The following is a 17,746-nucleotide window of genomic DNA, read 5'->3' on the forward strand; positions in this document are numbered from 1 at the left end:
ACAGGCTTGGGCTCATTTACACTCTCATCAGCACTGGTGACTTTCTGAGTCTGTTAATATCTCACTCTTTCCCAAGTGTTTCCAATTAATTTTTTCAAAGAAAAGTTTTGACCATACAGTACCTGAGGCTCTCAAGTGTGCACTGTGGGAATTGCACTGCCTCCAAATAAAACATATTGTACTCACTCCCTGTATTTCTCTTCTGCTCTTGCCCAGTGCCTGGTAATCCTGTTGCCCTTTGCCTGATCAAGACATTTTAGATGCTCTATATTGAAGTGCGAGCTTGATTTCTTCTTCTTTCAAACTCAGGTCAAAGTTGAGCTGAAGCAAGCCCATGCGAAGCTTTTGGACACAACTGAAACGTACTCCTCTCTCTCAGCGCAGTGGGAAAAAAGCCAGCAGAAGGTCAAAGAGCTTGAACAAGAGCTCTTGAAGTGCTCCCAGGCTGATACACTGCAAAGTAGCCTGCAAGAGAAACTTTCACAGGAGAAGTCCAAAGTATGCGAAGCACAAAAAAAGGTAACTTGTCAAGCTGGAGTAAGTTAACATCAGTCATGTTTTTAGCAGTTGCATGCAGCTGTTCACAACAGAAAAGAAGCAATATCAGCTCATGAATCAGTAGTCTGAAGTGTGATTTGCTAGTTTGAGATCGTTTGGGAGTTTGGCTAAATGTTTTGGGAAGCATGTCTGTTATTAGCAGGAACATAATTAATATAACAGAATGCAAATCTGATGCCTCAACTCTTGTCTTTAAAATTCAGCATCTCTGAGTATGCTGGTAGTTGGGCTGGCAGGTTCGGGCAGCCTGGGTCGTATTCTCACTGCAGACGCTTGCTGTTCGTAGCACCCTGGTGAATTACAAAAGCTTATGTTTTCCATGGCATTGATTCTGCCACATCCCTGCACCATTCACTGGAATCTTTTGGATCTGAAGTGTACAGGATCAAATTAAGCGTAAAAAGGATTGTGGCTAATTCATGATATAGTATCTGATCTGAAATCTGACAGTCATTGGAAAAATTCTACTTTTAATGGACTTTGATGCAAAGACATACAGAAATAAGTATTCCTGAACAGAAGCAAGTAAATCTTTCATTTCCATGACTTCTTTGTTTCAAATACTGGCCTATAAATTCAGAAAGTTTAATCTGTGCCCAATTTTGACCCAAGATCTCAAAGCTCCAGCAAAAGCTGAAGGAATCACAACACCAGCTCCTTCTGGCAGAGGCCCATGTTTCAGACAAGAAACTCCTGGAGGAGGAATTGAAAGAGGCCCGAGAACATGAAGCTCGAGTGCAGCAAGAACTCCATGAGGAGTGCCTGAAAAGGTACCTAGAGCTGGGCACGGGCTGTGAGATGTGTAGAGGGAAGGTGCATGCCAGCAAATGCCTCCGTGCCAACGTGCCAGCTACCTCCTGTAGCTCTTAGGTGGGCTCAAGGAGTCACTGCACCACCGGTTATGCCTCCCACCCCTCCTTTTGGCCTGCAAGGGCCATGCAGTGACACCTGCACTGTTGGGCACAGGGGCAGATCCCCACAGGATCCTCTTTTTGTAAGATTTAAGTGATTTTTTTTGAGACTTCAACTGGCTCAGAGGGTGCATGGCCCCTCCGGCCAGCATTACGCTTAGGTTCGGTGATTGTTTACCCTGGAGATGCCAGCAGTGTCCTTGCTTGTGCGGCTGTGTTCATCCTGGATTGATGGCGCCAGATACAGCATGCAGCATTTGACGTTGCACTGATACCTGGGGGCATCCACTAGGCAGTGATTTCTTTCTACCCCCAAAGCTGCCCAGTGTGAGGCTGTTTTTAGACCATTGCTTTGCCCTGGTGGGTGGCCACCCCCAAGCGAGACAGGCTGAGCCTGTCTGACTGTCTCATCACCTCTCCTAACACGCAGCCTCGGCAGGAGCCAGCCTTGAACTCATGGTAGCGGGTCATGGACTGTTCTCCGTGTCACAGTTTCTTACTGTCACACCAATGTGCTTTTAGGAAGCTACTGGAGCAGCAGGTGGAAGAACTGCGGCAGCAACTCCGGCACTCGCGTGAGACAGAGGCATCACTGGCGAAGATGCATGTGGAGCTGCAGGCTAAGACTCTGCACGTSCTAGAAGATGAGAGGAAAACAGACTCGAGCGAGGTGAGTTGCAAGGTACAKATGGGTCCTCACCACCCAAAGTGCTGCTGTGCTAGAGGCTGGCTCCAGAGCAGACTAGCGAGCTCTAGGGAGCAGTTTGTGCTGGGAAATGGGACATTCCAGTGTGAAATCTGTGCCTGGGAATTGGTGAAGTAGAGTCAAAACCTACCAGGTGCTGAGCCCTTGCAAATCGCACTGGTTCAAAGAGGAGCTGCAGAAGAGCATCATCCCATCTATGCTAGGTTTCCTGGGAATGCAGCTCTGAGGGCAGGGAGGAAGGCCTACAAGGGACAAAAGGGAAAGGGGAAGAGGCCATCATCCCCTTTTCTTGCAGGGCACGGACCTTTTTGCAGGAGAATTTCAGCAGAGTCCATAGTCTGCAAGGATGCATTAGCACTGTCTGCCCTGTGAAGGCCTGCTGCCCCCCAGCAGCACAGAAATTCACGTTCCTCCAATTTTATGGGGAGGAGGCAGTGGCCTTAGCGAGAACGCGCTGAGGATGGAGAGTGGAATAGATGGATATTACCTGTAGTGGGGAATTCAATTACCTGTAGAACATTAGGATTTACGACAGAGAAGCTTTGGAGACCAGACTGAAAGGAGGTGCAGAGCCCCTACAAATAACACGCATGCAAATCAAAAACAGTTGTTTTTCAGCATCTCCAGTGTCACAAGGAGAACCAGAAGCTTTCAGAGCGACTTTCACTGCTGAAGGAGGAAAACAAAGCCCTTTATGAGGAAGGAGTCCATCTCCTGAACCAGAAGGATCTGTATGTCAGGTAATGACTGAAGCAGCAGGAGATCTGAAGGAAGAAAAACTATCCAGGAGTTGCTCTTTGTGTTCCAGAGGTGATGCTGGATTTGGCTATTCCCTAGGCTTTCACGTCTGACCTGTTCAAGACACCTAGCCCTGAGAGATCTGCCTTAACCTGACACCTTTGTGTTCAGTTATGTTATATATCACATATCTGCTACCACTTCGGGTTCTCCTTGGCAGCTGATGGCAGTGCAGAGAAAGRGGGGGGTGGTCACGCATGCGGGTGCTGTTGTCTAAGATCTGGTCTCGGCAGAGTTGCTCTGTGGAACTGTTCATTTCTCCCCTGTGCTCTTTTGATCTGATTTGAAGCAGGGTAGCTTTTTTCTTGTGAGTTTTGAGCAAATGTGCAAATATCTCTATTTTTGGTAGACAATTCTCCTTTTTTGATGTGATATTCCCCCCTGTCCCAGCTCTCCCAGGATAAAAAAATAAATGAGAGCATTTCTTTCCTACCTAAATAAGACATGTTTGAGGAAAAGAGTCATAGTTACAAGTCTCAGTAGAGATAAATGTTTAACCCCAAAGTGTCGCAGCTATAAGCAGCACTCACTGAAGTAGCTGTCTCTTTCTGAAACCTGCTCTGTTTGCCTGATGTGTGCTTGAAACCCAAACTGGTCAGACCTAGCTGTGAAAGACATAGTCCAGAACGTCAGTGTACTCGTTCTTTCTTTAGCTTCACTGCCGAAAGGAGCTTGGTAGATTGGTGAGGTTCCCAATTTAGGCTGTGACAAGCTTGAATAAGTGCAGGACATCTCCTGCTTTGTTCTTGACCCGGAACACAGAAACATTTTATGGCCTGATGTTTGTGCCTCCTCAGGAAATACAACAAAATGCAGCTCCGCCACAAAGACAAGATCCGCAGAGCGAAGGAGACGTTTATCCATGAGGTGAAACAAAGGGACAGTAAAATTAAGCAGCTTGAAAGTGAGCTCAGCGAGTCAAAGCTCCAAGTGGAAAAGGTGAGAGAACATATAACAGGGCTTCCCCCACGAGGGAGGACSGGGGAGCTGCCTACAGCATGTCTGCAGGGAGATTCCTTCTGGCAAAAAGCAGGGGTTGCCCATCATATTTAGGTCTCAGCTCGGCAGAGCTCCTCCGGCAGAGGGGAACCTGTCCTGCAGTACCAGGCAGCAGCCGTAAATGTTTAGAGCTGGCCATCTAACAACCRCTTTTCATAACAAACCTCCTTGAAAGGGACAAAGGCTTCTGTCGTTGCGACAGTGCTTGGACATGTGTGGACTGCATGGAGCGAGGGCAGTTGGTGGGCTGAGGGTCAAGGACGAGGCAGTGTTCAGAAAGTGAGGCGGAGTCGTGGCTCCCAAATGCCTTTGCTGCTGAGCTTGTCTCAAAACGCTCCAAGCTTCAGTGCCGCTGCTAAATTTTCTAGCTTGGACGTTTGCCTCCGCTTCTGCTAGTTCCACCGTTGTCTCCGGGGCGGAGCTGTCTCCGTTGCCCCCCGGACACTTCGTGGGGTTTAGGACCGGCCTGTTGGCAGGCAGTGGGACTGCACCGTTAAACACCCAGACTGTCCGAGCGTGGAGAGCTCTGCCTGATGCGCTGCTCCTGCTCTGCGTGCGGGACTGGTGCCGCCTTAGGAAACTGTTGGCGTTGCTAAGGGGCACCAGGCCGTGCCTATAGGAACAAGGGGCATCAAGCCCAAAGGGGCTTCCTGGCCCTCGGGGCCACTTGTGTCCTCAAATCCCATTTGGAAACTGCCCAAGCTCTCTTGCTTTCTTGTCTCAGAAATGTCACCGCCAGGCGGTGATTCAAAAGTCCTTTTCTGGGGTGTGTGACATCAAATGCTCTTCTGGGAGCAAATGTGTTTGATCGTGACCCTTTTGGTAAAGCCCTGTAAAATTTACAGAGGCTAGAGAAGAGTGAAGTGTAACTGTTGCTGGTTATTTCTTCCTGCATTAATGCTCAGGGGAAGGTGCTGATTGCACAGATCACTGCAGAGAATGAGAAATTACTCCAGGAAAGAAGACGGCTCCTCCAGAAGATCTCTGACCAGGAGGAGACCCCTTGGAGCAACAAATCTACGATTGCCACCCTCCAGAGCAGGTAGGCACTTACCGATGTCCAGGGAGGGGGGGATGCCCCTGGGACCCTGCCTCTTCCCACCCTTTCTCCAGTTTTATGCCTCTTTCTGTCTCTGAATAAATCCTTGTTCTGTGGGGGGGGGGAAGCCTGAATTGTGCCCCACTCAGTAGCGCTGTGACTTTTAGATTGCTGTGGGATGCAGTCAGGCCCTTTCCCCATCAAAGGCTTTGCCGTACAGCCGAGGTCTGTGAAAACAAAAGGTTCTGTGGTTTTAAAAAGAAAACACCCCTTCGAAAGCGTAGTGTGGCTGGAGGGAACTAAATAACTTGTGCCTTGTTTGTGCGTGACATGCTCAGAGTGAAGATGCTGGACGAGGAGAGCGTGCGACTGCACGAGAGCMAACTCCGGCTCTCCGGCCACGTGCACGCCTCGCAGCGCGCTCCGAGGAGCAGCCCCGCTCCCAGCACGGAGGTGAGATGCAGCGAGCGGGGCCTGTTCTCAGCAGACAGGTTGCAGGAGCTGGTGTCTTCTGCGAGCGAGGGTCGGTGCCTGTCGCTGCAGCTCAGGTGCCAGAGAAGAGACGAACTGGCCCCTCGCTYCCCTGGAAATCGGGTGGAGAGGGACAACAAGCACACGGGAGACTGCGACAGCCTTGCTGGTGTGGAGGGGCTTCCTGGGAGCTGGCCACCTTGACCCCAAAAGTTCAATATATTTGCCACGCCAGCCAGCCCCCRGCGTTGCTGGGAGATGAGGTTCTTTTTTACGGGGCAGAGATTTCACTTTGGCTCTTTTTAAGTCCAACAGTTGTTAAAAGACCTCAGTAATGGGGCCTGGTCCTGTTAAAATTAGCTTTAAAATTAGGAGAGAGAACTTAGAACAGTGTGTTAGGAGATTTAGGTAAGTTATCCTCGTAAGATTAAAACCTCAGACCAAGCTGACCAACAACATTGGCTGAATTGTACTGGATGAGGATATTCCTTGCTTAAAAACACAGTTTTGGATTGACTAAATTCATGGAGCCCTTTGTTCRCGGGTGGGGAGAAATGGAGAAAAATCCACAGAAGTCCAAAGGTTTCGTTTCAACACTATCCAAATAAAATGGGTAGATTTGGGGAACATTGGTGCATTTTTWAAATTGGAGGTGATTTTTTCAAATTGGAAATGAACAGTTACAAATGAAACACTGTGCTCTTCAGGGCCGGGCAGAAATAACTGTTTTTCATTGTTTTCTGTTTTTTTCCTGTTTGTTTGACCTGGGCTGCTTTGGGCTTATTTTTCAGTTTAGATTCAGACCCAAAGGACAAATCTATTATTAATAGCTCCATGGAGCTTGGGGGCACTTTGAAGACCAAGATTGTACATTGAAATTCGGAGGAAATTCAGGGTCTGACATGCACCTGCTCCTTTGAAAGTCTCTGTTTCTTGTTCTAGGACTTGAAGAGTGTTAACTTCCCCGAACGCCAACTACAGAGTAAGATGTTGCCATCTCCCTGTATCAGGTACTGTGGGGTAAAAGGAGAAGACAGGCAGTTCCTGTCTGCTTGTGGCAAGGGTAATGCAGGGCATTTCGGTTGTCAAAACACGCTGCTCCACCCTTTTTCACCTCCAAGGGTCTTTATTTTGTCAAGTTACAGGAAAAACAGTATTAAAAAGATGCTGTGAAACTGATGGGATGGTCAGAAAGTCTCCTGACCAGTGGGTTRGGGGGCCGGAGAGTCCCTGAGCGCTCTCTCAACCTCCGCTGTAGCCAGGAGCACCAGGATAGGAGCCGAAATGGGCAAGAGGGAGTCGAGCACGCTAGGGGGGAAGGCAGAGACTTTGCAGCTCTGGTCTCTGCTTGCTGGAGGCCCAGCGCGACGGCCTGCTCACAGCCTTTGGGWGCTGATGGGTACCGTGAACGCTGAGGGCAGTGGATGTCTGTCCCAAGTCAGCGTGCGCTCTGGGGGAGGTGGGGGCTGTCTGCTACTTGCCTGGAGGAAGAGGGTCTGAGCCTTAGCCCAAGCGAAGCGCGTTCACTGTAGCCCTGYGCTGCCTCGCAGAGGTGATGGGAAGAGCGATGAGGCCGCGCAAGTGGCAGACAGAGATGGACACGGTTTGCAAAACGACTTAAGAGAGGAAATTTTTTTTTCAGCTTCCCGGCACGAGAACTGCCAGACTCCCTCCGCACCCTGAAGGCCACACGAGACACCAAGCCTGAAGAAGGAGCTGAAAGCCAGGAGTCCTCCTTTTGCTTATCTCCTTCTCAACCTTCTGAGATCGGGTACTTAAACGTGGCTTCGCCTGGAGACACCATGGTCTCCCAACTGCAGGAGGAGAGTCAGAGCATCAGCTCTGAGAACTTCTAAAGGGGGGAGACCCTTGTCAAATATGCGCCAGCTGGACTGCAAGGACTGGGCTTTGGTTGCCACAGGATGCCAAGGACTGCAGGGGAGAGAATTGCCAAAGGACTTGTTCGGTGATTTCTGTGATATTTTTCAACTAAATTCTTCAATGGCTAATTTTAACTTTATCCAAGTGTGTGTGTGTGTGTGTGTGTGTGGTTGGAAGATCATGTTCCACTGAATCCTAATTCCCTATGCAGTCCAAACTTCCATTTTTGTAAATAAAAATCGGACAAGTTCCCCTGTGCCTTCTCTGATCCCCACCACTGCCTGCTGTGTGCCCACTTTTCTCCATTCCCCTCCATCTGGGCTCAGAGGCTTGTCGTTCCCCTCTTGGTGCGCTCTTATCCCTTCCATTTTCCTCCTTGCAGGCTGATGGAGGGGAAGGGAGGGGATCTGAGTGCTGGTAATTGTGACTGGAGAGAAGCAGTGAGCGGAGGTGGAAGGGACTGAGAACATGCCCAGAAGGAAAATGAAGGAGTGTTGGAGTGCATGGTGAGGAAAGGAGGGGTTCGGTGTTCGGAGAGGGAAATGGTGTGCATCCGAACGCTCGCAAACAGGAACGGAGGATATACGGGTGTGCTTGCGTGGGAATGGAAGGAATCAGGTCACGCACAGAAGGGAACGGAGGGGATCTGTGCAGGCAGAGAGGGACACGGATATATATATGTATACACATATATATATATATATATATATACACACACACACACTTACTTGTGCTACCAGTTTCAAAGTCCCAAAAAGTCACACCGAAAGGTGGCTACAGAAGGATATAGGTACAGACTTTACGGTATGGCAGAGCGCACGCCGTACAAAACCTGCACTAGCAGCAATGGTTACACTGATGGGCTCTGCTTTAAAAACGCAGCTTCCCTGAAGAGGCTTACGGGACGTCCACTGACCTACCTCGTAGTGCTTATTGCACTGCCAAAAAGTGCAATGCCTTCAATATCTGTAGTATGTTATCAATCACACGATTATATATATTATATATATATAAAAATATATAATTATATCTATATTATATATAGATATTATATATAGATAGATAGGTTTTTTTTTAAGTGACAAGACCTCTCCAAAAAAGCAGAGACCATTAGGTGACTTTGTAATGGTAGAAGACATACACCTGTGAYGCTTATGCATTTCCAAGAAGCCCTTACCCAAGCAGGTTACCTCTACACCCGTGCGTTCCCGACAAGATGTCTCGTATGCTGCGTCATATCGCGACTTACAGGTTCTGAGTCGCTCTCGGGACAGAAACGCAGTAACTGCCTCTAAATACGGACTACTGGCTTGTAAAGCAATCAGCACTGAAGTCAGAAAGTGTCACAGTCTTCACCTGTGAGACTTCTTGGAGGAAAGTCTAGAAAAATAACCCTCAACGACTTGCAGCTTCTGCTACGGTCTTTCCAAGGCTCCACGAGGGAAAACCATGAAACACGCTACAGAAAAGTGTACGGTCGCGCTTCTCATAGCAGGTTCTTACCCGTCAGCAGCAAAGTGACCTACTTCTCAGAGCTTTGGGCCTCTCTTTTTTTTTTTTTTTTTTAAAAAAAAGGTCACAACATGGGAAAGGGCTTGTTACAGGCTTGTAGACAACCCTTATCTCAGGGCAGTCTTTACAGATATACAGTATATCTATGCCAAGAGCTACATCTCGCACTATCTCTCTTATCATACTAAAGTTTACAAACCGTATCAAGAGGATTAGCTTATCACATAAGCATTAGCTACACTGTCCTAAATTTGTATTCTACCTATTGGAAGGACACTGCACTTTTATGAAATATGCACATGTGGAACAAACCCCATCTTGCATTCGCTGCGTCACAGTAACTTTGAGTGCGATGCATTTTAAGGGCAGGGTATGTTGTACTTCTCTTGTCACAAGACTGTATGTCCTAATCCGCTACAAGTCTCCGACAGCTCAACAACTGCCTATTAGAAAACAGCCAGGAAGACTCAAGAAAACAGCTATGCACCACAAGAAAATACCTTGAAAATCATGAACCGTGACTATGGCAGTCAAAAGAGACTATGAAAGTCTCCAAAATCTCCCTTGTTATATAAAAAGGTGTTATGTTCTAAGACTTCCCCCAGAGCTTAATTCTCTTCACATTTTTTGGACATAAAAGTCCAAAGTTTTATATCGTCTTATGCATTATCTGGGTCATCATCAAGGAATTACAAATCGCCGTACACATTTCCTAATAACCATCCTTAGCCTGCCCTTATCCAGGGGTAGGACCTTGGCATCATGTCATCGATTCGGCAATTACAGGCACGCGTACGGCCAGAGTCTTTACGTTATAGCGTGTGGATAACACGTTGCTTTCTGTCTTTACACTTGAAAAACACGAGAGAGCTCTTTATAAAAGCTTTAAAATAATCTGTAAGGCTTTGGCCTTTGCAGCATAAGCCACTTAATGTAGCAGTTACTGCATGACTATATATCTATTTTTACAGGTCTTCTGAGAATAAAGGACAGAGCTGTAGGATGGAAAGACCTATACTACCTAGGCCACTCTTAAAATAGTCTTATATCACGTCCTAACTTCTATAGACTTAAACATTAAAAGTTACTACTTTTTGAGGAATTCTCTTAGAAATTTCAGCCTTACGCTATTGGAACACTGCTACGCTCTGCATAAGACCAGAGGAAGTGTCAGCTACTGCTGTTTTGTAATATAATTGCACTTACTTACATTTATTTAAAAAAAAAAAGTCTTTAAAACTTATTTTAAGGCTATTGCGATATAACAGTCTTGCAAAGCGTCACCGTGCGGGCTGAGCGCGATGCAGAAAACCCTGCAGAGCTCATCCAGCGTCCGCACGGGTCTGACCAGGTCTGCGAGGACCACGCAACCTTTCCTGGCATCGGCACGCGCAGGCGCAAGACTGGGGATATTCGGCAGCTTTTGCACCACCGGGCCCGGCACGCGGGTGCCACGCAAGCCTTGCACGGAGACGGCGCTACGCCGGGATGCAGCTACGGGGGAGGCRTTTTATTAACGTGCCGCGCGCTGCAAGGGACGGCGGTGCTGGACACCGGCGCATTACCAAGGTGCAGGACCTCGGTCACCGAAGGATGAGGGTTCGTCCCCTCCTTCCCGGCTCCTCCAAAGGACACAACCCGACGGCCGTCCCGCARCACCCTCTCCCGGACCCCAAATAACCACAGGGACGAGCGAGGGCAGCGAGAGGCATTTTTCCTTTATCGAACCGGTCGTGGCGCCGCGGGCCGGCGCTCGCGCCCCCCCTCCTCAGTTGTTGCTGATTTTCTGCGGGAGGCAAAGCGCGGGACACGCGGTGAGAGCCAGCGGCGGCCGCGGCCGCGCCACCGGCGCCCGGCTCCGGCCGCGCACCCACCTCGTTGATCCAGTCGATGTAGGCAGACACGCGGGTGAAGACGGTGGGTTTCCGCAGCGTGTTGCAGCCCAGCGAGGAGCCGAAGCTGACGATGCCGTCCACCTCCCAGAGGCCGTCGCGCTGGCAGTTCAGGGGGCCGCCCGAATCCCCCTGCCCGCGACGGGGACGGCTTGAGCCTGCCCTCCGCGCGCGCCTGCTCCCGAAACGCCACCCCCCCCCCCCATCTCCATCCCTCCGTCTCCATCCCTCCGTCCCCGCACGCGGCCGCCCCGGGGAAGCGGGCACTCACGTTGCAGCCCGAGACGATGCCGTCGCCGCCGGCGCACACCATGGTGCTCTTCACCAGGCTGCCCCACCAGTCGCTCTGCGTGCACGTGGCCTCGTCCACCACGGGCAGCAGCGCCTGCTGCAGGACGTCGGCCAGCGGGCCGTTGGCTGCAACGGAAGCACGCGGTCCCACACCGGCCGAACCGCCCGGCCGCCCCTCGCCCTGCTCCGGCACAACCAACTGGGATGTCACCTCGCGTGGGGCACCACGTTTTGGGGACAATTGCGGCGCTTCCCATCCACGGCCTCAGTCGTGCATGGGACAAAAACCTTGCCGCCTGCTCCCAGCCTTCCCAAAAGGTCCCCAAAAGCCTACGGAGAAAGGGCCACCCCAAGGCAACACCATCCACGCCACGGAGCCTCCCCCGGCGCAGCGGGCTGCTCACTGCGGATGCGTCCCCAGCCCGTGACGTAGCAGGGGTAGCCCTGGGGCAGCAGGAGGCCGCTGGGCGGCAGGCAGGCCGCCTGGATGCTCTCGCTCTCCTGCACCGGCTTCGCCAGCTTGATGAGGGCGATGTCGTTGCTGCAAGAGCGGACAACGTGCAGGAGGGACCGGCCGGCCGGCAGATTCCCCCTCCCCGGCCCCACCGCCRCGGCCTTACATGATGAGGTAGGAGTTCCAGTTCTCGTGCACGATGATCTTCTCCACGGCCGCGGCCACGGCGCCCGGCTCCTGCTCCGCCAGGTTCTGCTTGCCCAGCACCACGCGGTAGGTCCTGCTCGAGCTGCGGGCGAGACGGGGCGGGCGCGAGGGCGAGCTCCTCTCCGCGCTGTCCCCCCCCCGGGGCCGTGCCGTGCCGTGCCGTGGCCCCCGCGCGCACCCTCACCTGATGCAGTGGGCGGCCGTCAGCACCCAGCTGGGGTGGATGAGGGTGCCGCCGCACGTGTGGCTCCAGCTGCCCAGGAAGCTGTACTGCAGCGAGATCTGCGGGGACCCGACCCGCGCGCGGCGTCAGGGCCCGGCGGCGGTGGCAGCGGTGGCTCCTCACCGCGGCGCCCCGTGCCCCGCTCTCACCTGCCACGGCCAGCTGTGCGGTCGGGCATCTTCGCCGCCCACCACTCGGACCAGCGGCGGCACGGCCGGCTGGCCGCAACCGGAGGCTGCGGGACACCCGGGAAAGGGGCGTTAGCGGGGCCACCGGCGGCCGCCCTCCCCAAGCCGCCCCGGCGTCCCCCGGAGCGGCCGGCGGCATCCCGCGGCCGCGGCTCCTCCACCTACCGCAGCCCAGGAGGACGGCGAGGCAGAAGAGCCCGAGCATGGTGACGGAGCCCACCGGCGGGGACACCGCTCCGTATTTATGGGCTGCCGCCTCCCCGGCGGATAACGTGGCGTTCCCCACCGCGGGATTTTATCTGCTGGCACCTGGGAAGCGTCCCACGGCCCCGGGGGCGCCGCAGGTGCAGGGCTTTGCTCGCCGTGCTATTTCGGGACCTCTATCGGGCTGCGGCTTCCCACCTGAGAAAAACCACACTTGTGGCCCCTCGCGCCCGGCTGCTCCCCCCTCCTTGGYGCCGGGGCTCGGCGGGCGCTGTGCGGACCGGGGCGGCGTGTCCCCCACCCGGGCCGGGCTCCGGAGGTCGGCTGGGCTATTCCTCCACTTGAGGACCACCGAGGGTCGCCTACCTGGTGGTCTCCAGCACGGAAACGCCTTTGGACGCCGGAGAAACCTCYGCGGCGATCCCCGACAGCAGCTCCTGGCGTCTCCCGCGGAGCCGTGCCAGGGGCAGCGCTCCCCGAAAGCCACCGCCTGCGTCTCCTCGGGGGACCCGATGACTTCTGGGGTGCGGGGCCACCGCTGGGCTTGGCCGCCCCAGGGGCTCCCCGRGGGCCCGGGCGCCCCCCGGCTCTCGAGAGGGGCGAACCCCTCGGACGGGACCGTCTTTATTCCTCCCCAGCCCCCCAGAGCCTCAGGCACACGGCACTCTTAGGAAATATAATATTTATTTGGGATTTAAAAAAAAAACGCCCGTACCACTGAACGGAAGTAGCTTCCGAGAAAAACACACCTCTTTAAATTCATCTGTATAAACATTTCCTACAGGAAAATCGGGAGACCAGTGGAAGAAACTAGTTGCTATAATACTTTCCTTTTTGGCCGAGTGCAATATGAAAAAGAAAAATAAAGCTTCTCCATCCATCAGTGGCCTTTTCGCACATCTTTTACCAAAATAAACTGTTAGTCTAAAAGCAATCGAGCAAACCTTTGCTCTTCCCCTGGAGGAACGAGGAAAGCGCTGGGTCTGCCCAACGGCGGTACGGCTCCTTATCCAGTTTGCAGAGTAAAGGTCAACACTGAACACACAAACGCCGAYGCTTCCGCGCTCCGCTTCCACGTCSGAACATTAACGCTAAYGCTTAGGGCTTTTCCACGCTCACGTTCACGCACAGCACGACCGGCTTCCGGGACGAACGTCACATCGCGCAATACGGGGGGGGATCCTACGAGCTCCAGCCGACCACACGGACACCGACGGGCGACGCTCCCGYCACAACACCCGACACACCGCGGCGAGGTGCAAAAATAAAAAAAAAAAAAAAAATCACAGCGCATGCAAGACAAAACGACAGCCACGGGGACGGCCCGGCTCCCCTCTCGAGCCTCCTCCGGCCGCGGCGGCACCGGCAGCGTGCCGTGTCCGCACCGCCGCGGCAGAGGAGCGACGCCGGCTGTCGGGCACGGGCTCCGCCGAGGGGGAGCGCACGGCGAGCAGGGCRCTGGCCCCGCGGGCTGCGGACACGCGTTTCCACGAAGGACACCTAAAGGGAGGGGAGGCGTCGGGCCGGCCCGGCCCGGCCTCTCGCGGCAGCGCCGACGCCGCGAAGGCGACGAGGCCGGCGGTGGCCCGACGGGGAGCCACGGGCAGCGCGTTGCTCGGGGGCTGGTCCGCTCAAGCGGCAGCGCTTCACATGCGCGACGTTCCCGGCACGTCCCGGACGGCGCTTTTGCTCGAGGCTTCCCCAGGACGCCGTGCCACGGACCAGCCCTTCCCGGCACCGCTCCGGCCTCCCGTCACTGCTTGAAGGTCGACTGCAGCTCTTTGAAGGCCGCTTTCCTCTGCTTCAGCTCCTCCGCCTGCTTCTTCTTCTCCTCCTGCTCAGCCTTGATCTCCTCCTCAAAGCGGCTGGCTTCGTTGATGGCTTGGACCTGCAAACGCCATCACGTCGCGTGGGGCCAGGGGAGACCCCAACCCACCGCGTGGCCCCTCGTCCCGAGAGCCCCCATCAGYGGAAAGCATCTGAGAAACGTGCAGCTGCAACACACGCCCATGACCCCGCTGCTCCAGCAAGCCAGCGGAAAGCTGCCGCCGTGCTTCCCTGTCCCAGTTTGGGGAGTTCTTCCTCTCTTTCCTCCCTCGCTCTCAAGGCTCGCCGCCGGAAAGCAGCCGCCTCGCGTTCCGCCTTCGTGGTGACCGAGGGCTGCGCTCTCCTTACCTTGGCCTCAAAAAAGTTCTTGGCGCCTTTCACCCCCTCGGTCGAGACGTCGATCTCGGAGAGCCTGGCTAAGGCGTGCAGCCCGCTGTCCTCCTGCAGCTCGCCCGCCGCCGCCTTGCGGAAAATCAGGAGGAACTGCAAGAGAGGACGAGGCGCCAGGGTTACGGCGGCCCGGCCATCACCACCATGTCCTCCACCTCGTGGCCCAGCCATCGTCACCACGTCCTCCACCTCGCCCGAAGGCCCTTCCAAGGTGCCCCAGCACCGACCAGAGGCCACGTCTCCTCCCGTTCCCACCACTTGCTAAGGTGCGTCGGACCCAGCTGCGTCCTGGCTGTGGACCAGCTTCTTCTACTGTTCTCTTCCCAGACGGCCAAGCGTCACCTCCCAGCTAAGGAAGAGGCGCCCAGGCGTCCCCGTGTCCCCCAGGGCACGGGACATACGGCAGCGACGCAGCCCAGGCGGCCCCCCTGCCCACCCCACCGCGAGCYGCGCGCCCCGGCCTCTCACCTCCCGAAAGCTGAGCTTGCTGTCCAGGTCTTCGTCCACCTCCTTGATCATGTTTTTCAGCCCCAGGTGCGTCTGCGGCGCTCCCAGCTTCTCCATCATCAGCTTCAACTCCATGAGGTCGATGAAGCCGTCCTTGCCCGCRTCGTACCTGCGGGACAGCGGCGYGGCCCCGTCAGAGGCGGGCCTGCCYGGGAGGCRCTCTCCCGAAAATCCCRCAGGAGCCGGGCGGCAGCRTGGGGCTCCGAGCCCCGGCACCCATCCCGGGTCTCATGCACGGCGCTCTGACTCCGAGCACATCTCCATCCACGGGCTTCCCACCCCCACCCTGCTGTCACGGCAAAGCTGACCATTTTGGGCGACTTCCAAGCCACGGGCAGCACGCGCCGAGCCGCTAACGGCACCCGGGAGCATCTCCGGAGACCTTTTAGTTTTACTTTTCATCGAGCGAGGTGTTTGGCAGCGGTCCCCCCCCGGGGCGCTGCCAAGCACGCTGCCGGCTTCCCATCGTGCCGGCCGGCGTCCGCAGGTTACTAAAAGCGTCCGCGTCCCCCGGCGAGCCTTAGCGCGGCTCCGCTCGGCTCCGACCTCCGCAGCCCGGCGGCAGGAAGCCACGCCGGGCCCGCGATGGCCTCGCAAGGGAAGAGCGCGGCGACAAACCTCGCGCTGCCTCGTTTCCCGTACGACGCCGTAACCGCGCTCGCGCCGATTGCATCTCGGCCACCGCTACAGGGACGAGGAGCTACGTGACTGCCGCGGGCCGCCGAGACGCCCGCTTCCTCCTTGCGGGTCCCCGGATGCCCTGGGGAGTGGCGGCATCTCGGCGTCGCAGAAAGGCGCGCGGAGGAAGGCTCTGCGGCACCCCGGACCGAAGGGGAAACGCGGAGCTAGAGGAACTGCTGCAAGGCGAAAGGTGTCACGACTCTCACCCAGGCTTGCACAGCGCTGGGCCACGCTCTCTCTGGAGGCGGCTCGCAATATTACTAAGGGGCCACCGCAAGAGGCTTTTTTTATTCCTTTTTTTTAAGCCTTGAGGAAGYGCAGCAGCTAAAAAGAGGAAGACACGTACAAGGACCCGCATCTCTGCAAGCCCTTGACTCACGTGCAGCGTCTCCGCTGCRCTCTGCTCTGCCCAGATCGCAACAGGAGCTTTCTTCATCTGCGACCGCGCGAGCCGGCAGGTGGTAACAGCCCCGCGGGGGCTCCTGCAGGACCTTTCCCGATCCCTCACTTGCACGCATCCCGGCCTGCCGCAGCGGTCGCTCCTTCGCCGCCGGCACCCACCTCCAGCGCTGCTCCTTTCGCTGCGGCGTCAGAGCAAACGCGTCTGGTGCGCGCACGCGGCTCCCTCCGCGTTTCGGCAGCGCTAGCGAGACTCCCACCCGACACCGCTTCCAGCCGCCGCCGCTGCGCCGCCATCTGCGACGTCTCCCGTCGGCGTGGGGCCGTGCGAACCTGGATGTCCCGGGGGGACGCCAGAGCCAGGAATTGCCCGGCGCCGAGCGCCTGGTCCACCTGCTTCGCCCGAGCCGCCAAACCCGAGCACAGAGAAACCTCTTAAGCAGCAAAGTAACTTTCCCCAAACCGCTCAAGGTGCTTTGCAAAGGCTCGGTAACTCGTACGCCTTTTCTCCTGCCTGCAGCTTCCCCGTATCTATCGCCGCCCGCATGAGAAACGGCGGCTTGGGCCGCTCTGCCCCCGGGAGCGGGGGCCGCTCTTCCCTAAACGCGGCTCTCCCCGCTGCGGGCTCCGTTCCTCCGAACGGCAGCGACTCGCTGATGCGACTGCTGGCTGCACGCCTCCGGTTGCGCTCGCTGCTACCGGAAAGTAGTTGGGCAAGATCCCTCCAGAAAACAGATCAGGAGCGAAGGGGGGAAAGGGGGCTCCTGCTCGCGCCAGTAACACCAGTCTCCAGCAGCCCCGGCCCCGCGCTTTAGAGGTTGTTAATACCGTTTCCGCCTTCTCCCCGGCGTTCGGCTGCGCCGAGCGTCGCGACGCAGCAACCTTGCAGAGGTTTTCAGCTAAAAAGCCGCTCTGCCGGTGGCAGCCAGGGCGAGAGGCGGCACGTCACGAGCGCTCCTTCGCCAGCACCGTTTTTAGGCGTCTTTACACGTCCGCTTGCTCCACGAGAGCACGATTTTTGCACGAAACGCGCGGCGGGAGCTGCCGCCCCTGTGGACCCGCTCCAGGCCGTCGCGCGCTCCCTCCCCGGCGAGTACCGCGCCGCATCCCCGTCTCCCAGCGCTCAGACTTTCGGCAACTTGTATTTTCCCCCTGGAAATTTCCAGCCCCCGGCAGCTGACGCTGGCTCACGGCTTCCCCCGCTGACTGCGCCGGGGCCGGGGCCGGACGCGAGCGCCGGGCGACGCGGGGCAGGCCGAGGACACGCCGCATGCCCGCTCGCCGTGCCGGGAAGGGATGCCGTGCCGGGAAGGGATGCCAGGGGCTGGACCGCAGCAGGAGGAGCGCGGCCCCCCTGGCTGCCCTCGCCTCCCCGCGCGGGCTCTGCAGCGGTGGCGGTGGTGGGGGGGGGTGCAGGTGCCTGGCTGCGCACCCCGATCCCCCTTCCCTGGATTCCCTGGCAGCATCCTGCCCGGTCCCGCGGTCCCTCCTGCGAGGAGCCGGGGTGGACATGGGGCTCCCCCTTGCAGAGAACCGGGGGGGGCCCCAAAGTCTCTCCTGCAAGGAGCTTGAGGGGGGGGCACAAGACAGGGGTCCCTCCTGCAAGGA

General features: G+C 56.1%; 3 protein-coding genes across 5 annotated transcripts in view; 1 reads left to right on the forward strand and 2 right to left on the reverse strand.

The window, feature by feature from the left end:
- Nucleotides 1-7,502, forward strand: part of CCDC30 (coiled-coil domain containing 30) — a 36,558-nt gene extending 29,056 nt beyond the window's left edge. For all 3 annotated transcript variants that reach the window (XM_026074041.1, XM_026074042.1, XM_026074043.1), the window contains 9 exons: nucleotides 310-519; nucleotides 1,171-1,328; nucleotides 1,992-2,139; nucleotides 2,794-2,915; nucleotides 3,771-3,912; nucleotides 4,878-5,014; nucleotides 5,350-5,464; nucleotides 6,425-6,492; nucleotides 7,125-7,502. In XM_026074041.1, the coding sequence (XP_025929826.1) occupies nucleotides 310-519; nucleotides 1,171-1,328; nucleotides 1,992-2,139; nucleotides 2,794-2,915; nucleotides 3,771-3,912; nucleotides 4,878-5,014; nucleotides 5,350-5,464; nucleotides 6,425-6,492; nucleotides 7,125-7,338 (1,314 nt within the window). In that variant the 3' untranslated portion in view covers nucleotides 7,339-7,502. The remainder of the gene's footprint in view (nucleotides 1-309; nucleotides 520-1,170; nucleotides 1,329-1,991; nucleotides 2,140-2,793; nucleotides 2,916-3,770; nucleotides 3,913-4,877; nucleotides 5,015-5,349; nucleotides 5,465-6,424; nucleotides 6,493-7,124) is intronic.
- A 2,390-nt stretch (nucleotides 7,503-9,892) lies between these two features.
- On the reverse strand, nucleotides 9,893-12,335 carry CTRC (chymotrypsin C). The gene is made up of 8 exons (XM_026074044.1): nucleotides 12,296-12,335; nucleotides 12,092-12,177; nucleotides 11,904-12,001; nucleotides 11,679-11,801; nucleotides 11,463-11,599; nucleotides 11,039-11,184; nucleotides 10,750-10,899; nucleotides 9,893-10,661 (listed from the first exon to the last, which is right to left on the reverse strand). Exons 1-8 carry the CDS (start codon nucleotides 12,333-12,335, stop codon nucleotides 10,644-10,646), a joined length of 798 nt encoding a protein of 265 aa, XP_025929829.1. The 3' UTR covers nucleotides 9,893-10,643.
- Nucleotides 12,336-12,480: 145 nt separating this feature from the next.
- On the reverse strand, nucleotides 12,481-15,167 carry EFHD2 (EF-hand domain family member D2). The gene is made up of 3 exons (XM_026074046.1): nucleotides 15,020-15,167; nucleotides 14,510-14,644; nucleotides 12,481-14,222 (listed from the first exon to the last, which is right to left on the reverse strand). Exons 1-3 carry the CDS (start codon nucleotides 15,131-15,133, stop codon nucleotides 14,088-14,090), a joined length of 384 nt encoding a protein of 127 aa, XP_025929831.1. The 5' UTR covers nucleotides 15,134-15,167; the 3' UTR covers nucleotides 12,481-14,087.
- Nucleotides 15,168-17,746: the final 2,579 nt, after the last annotated feature.

The sequence above is a fragment of the Apteryx rowi genome, unplaced genomic scaffold, assembly GCF_003343035.1.
Source record: "Apteryx rowi isolate R43461 unplaced genomic scaffold, aptRow1 scaffold_38, whole genome shotgun sequence".
Lineage (NCBI taxonomy): Eukaryota > Metazoa > Chordata > Aves > Apterygiformes > Apterygidae > Apteryx > Apteryx rowi.

Coding starts and splice junctions, on each gene's coding strand:
- CTRC (XM_026074044.1), bottom strand. CDS start 12,335: ATGCTCGGGCTCTTCTGCCTCGCCGTCCTCCTGGGCTGCG. Junction 12,002..12,091: donor CGCACAGCTGGCCGTGGCAG/GTGAGAGCGGGG, acceptor GGGTCCCCGCAG/ATCTCGCTGCAGTACAGCTT. Junction 10,900..11,038: donor GCATCGTCTCGGGCTGCAAC/GTGAGTGCCCGC, acceptor CGTCGCGGGCAG/GGGGATTCGGGCGGCCCCCT.
- EFHD2 (XM_026074046.1), bottom strand. CDS start 15,133: ATGGAGTTGAAGCTGATGATGGAGAAGCTGGGAGCGCCGCAGACGCAC. Junction 14,645..15,019: donor GCAAGCTCAGCTTTCGGGAG/GTGAGAGGCCGG, acceptor CCTCTCTTGCAG/TTCCTCCTGATTTTCCGCAA. Junction 14,223..14,509: donor AGAACTTTTTTGAGGCCAAG/GTAAGGAGAGCG, acceptor TGGCGTTTGCAG/GTCCAAGCCATCAACGAAGC.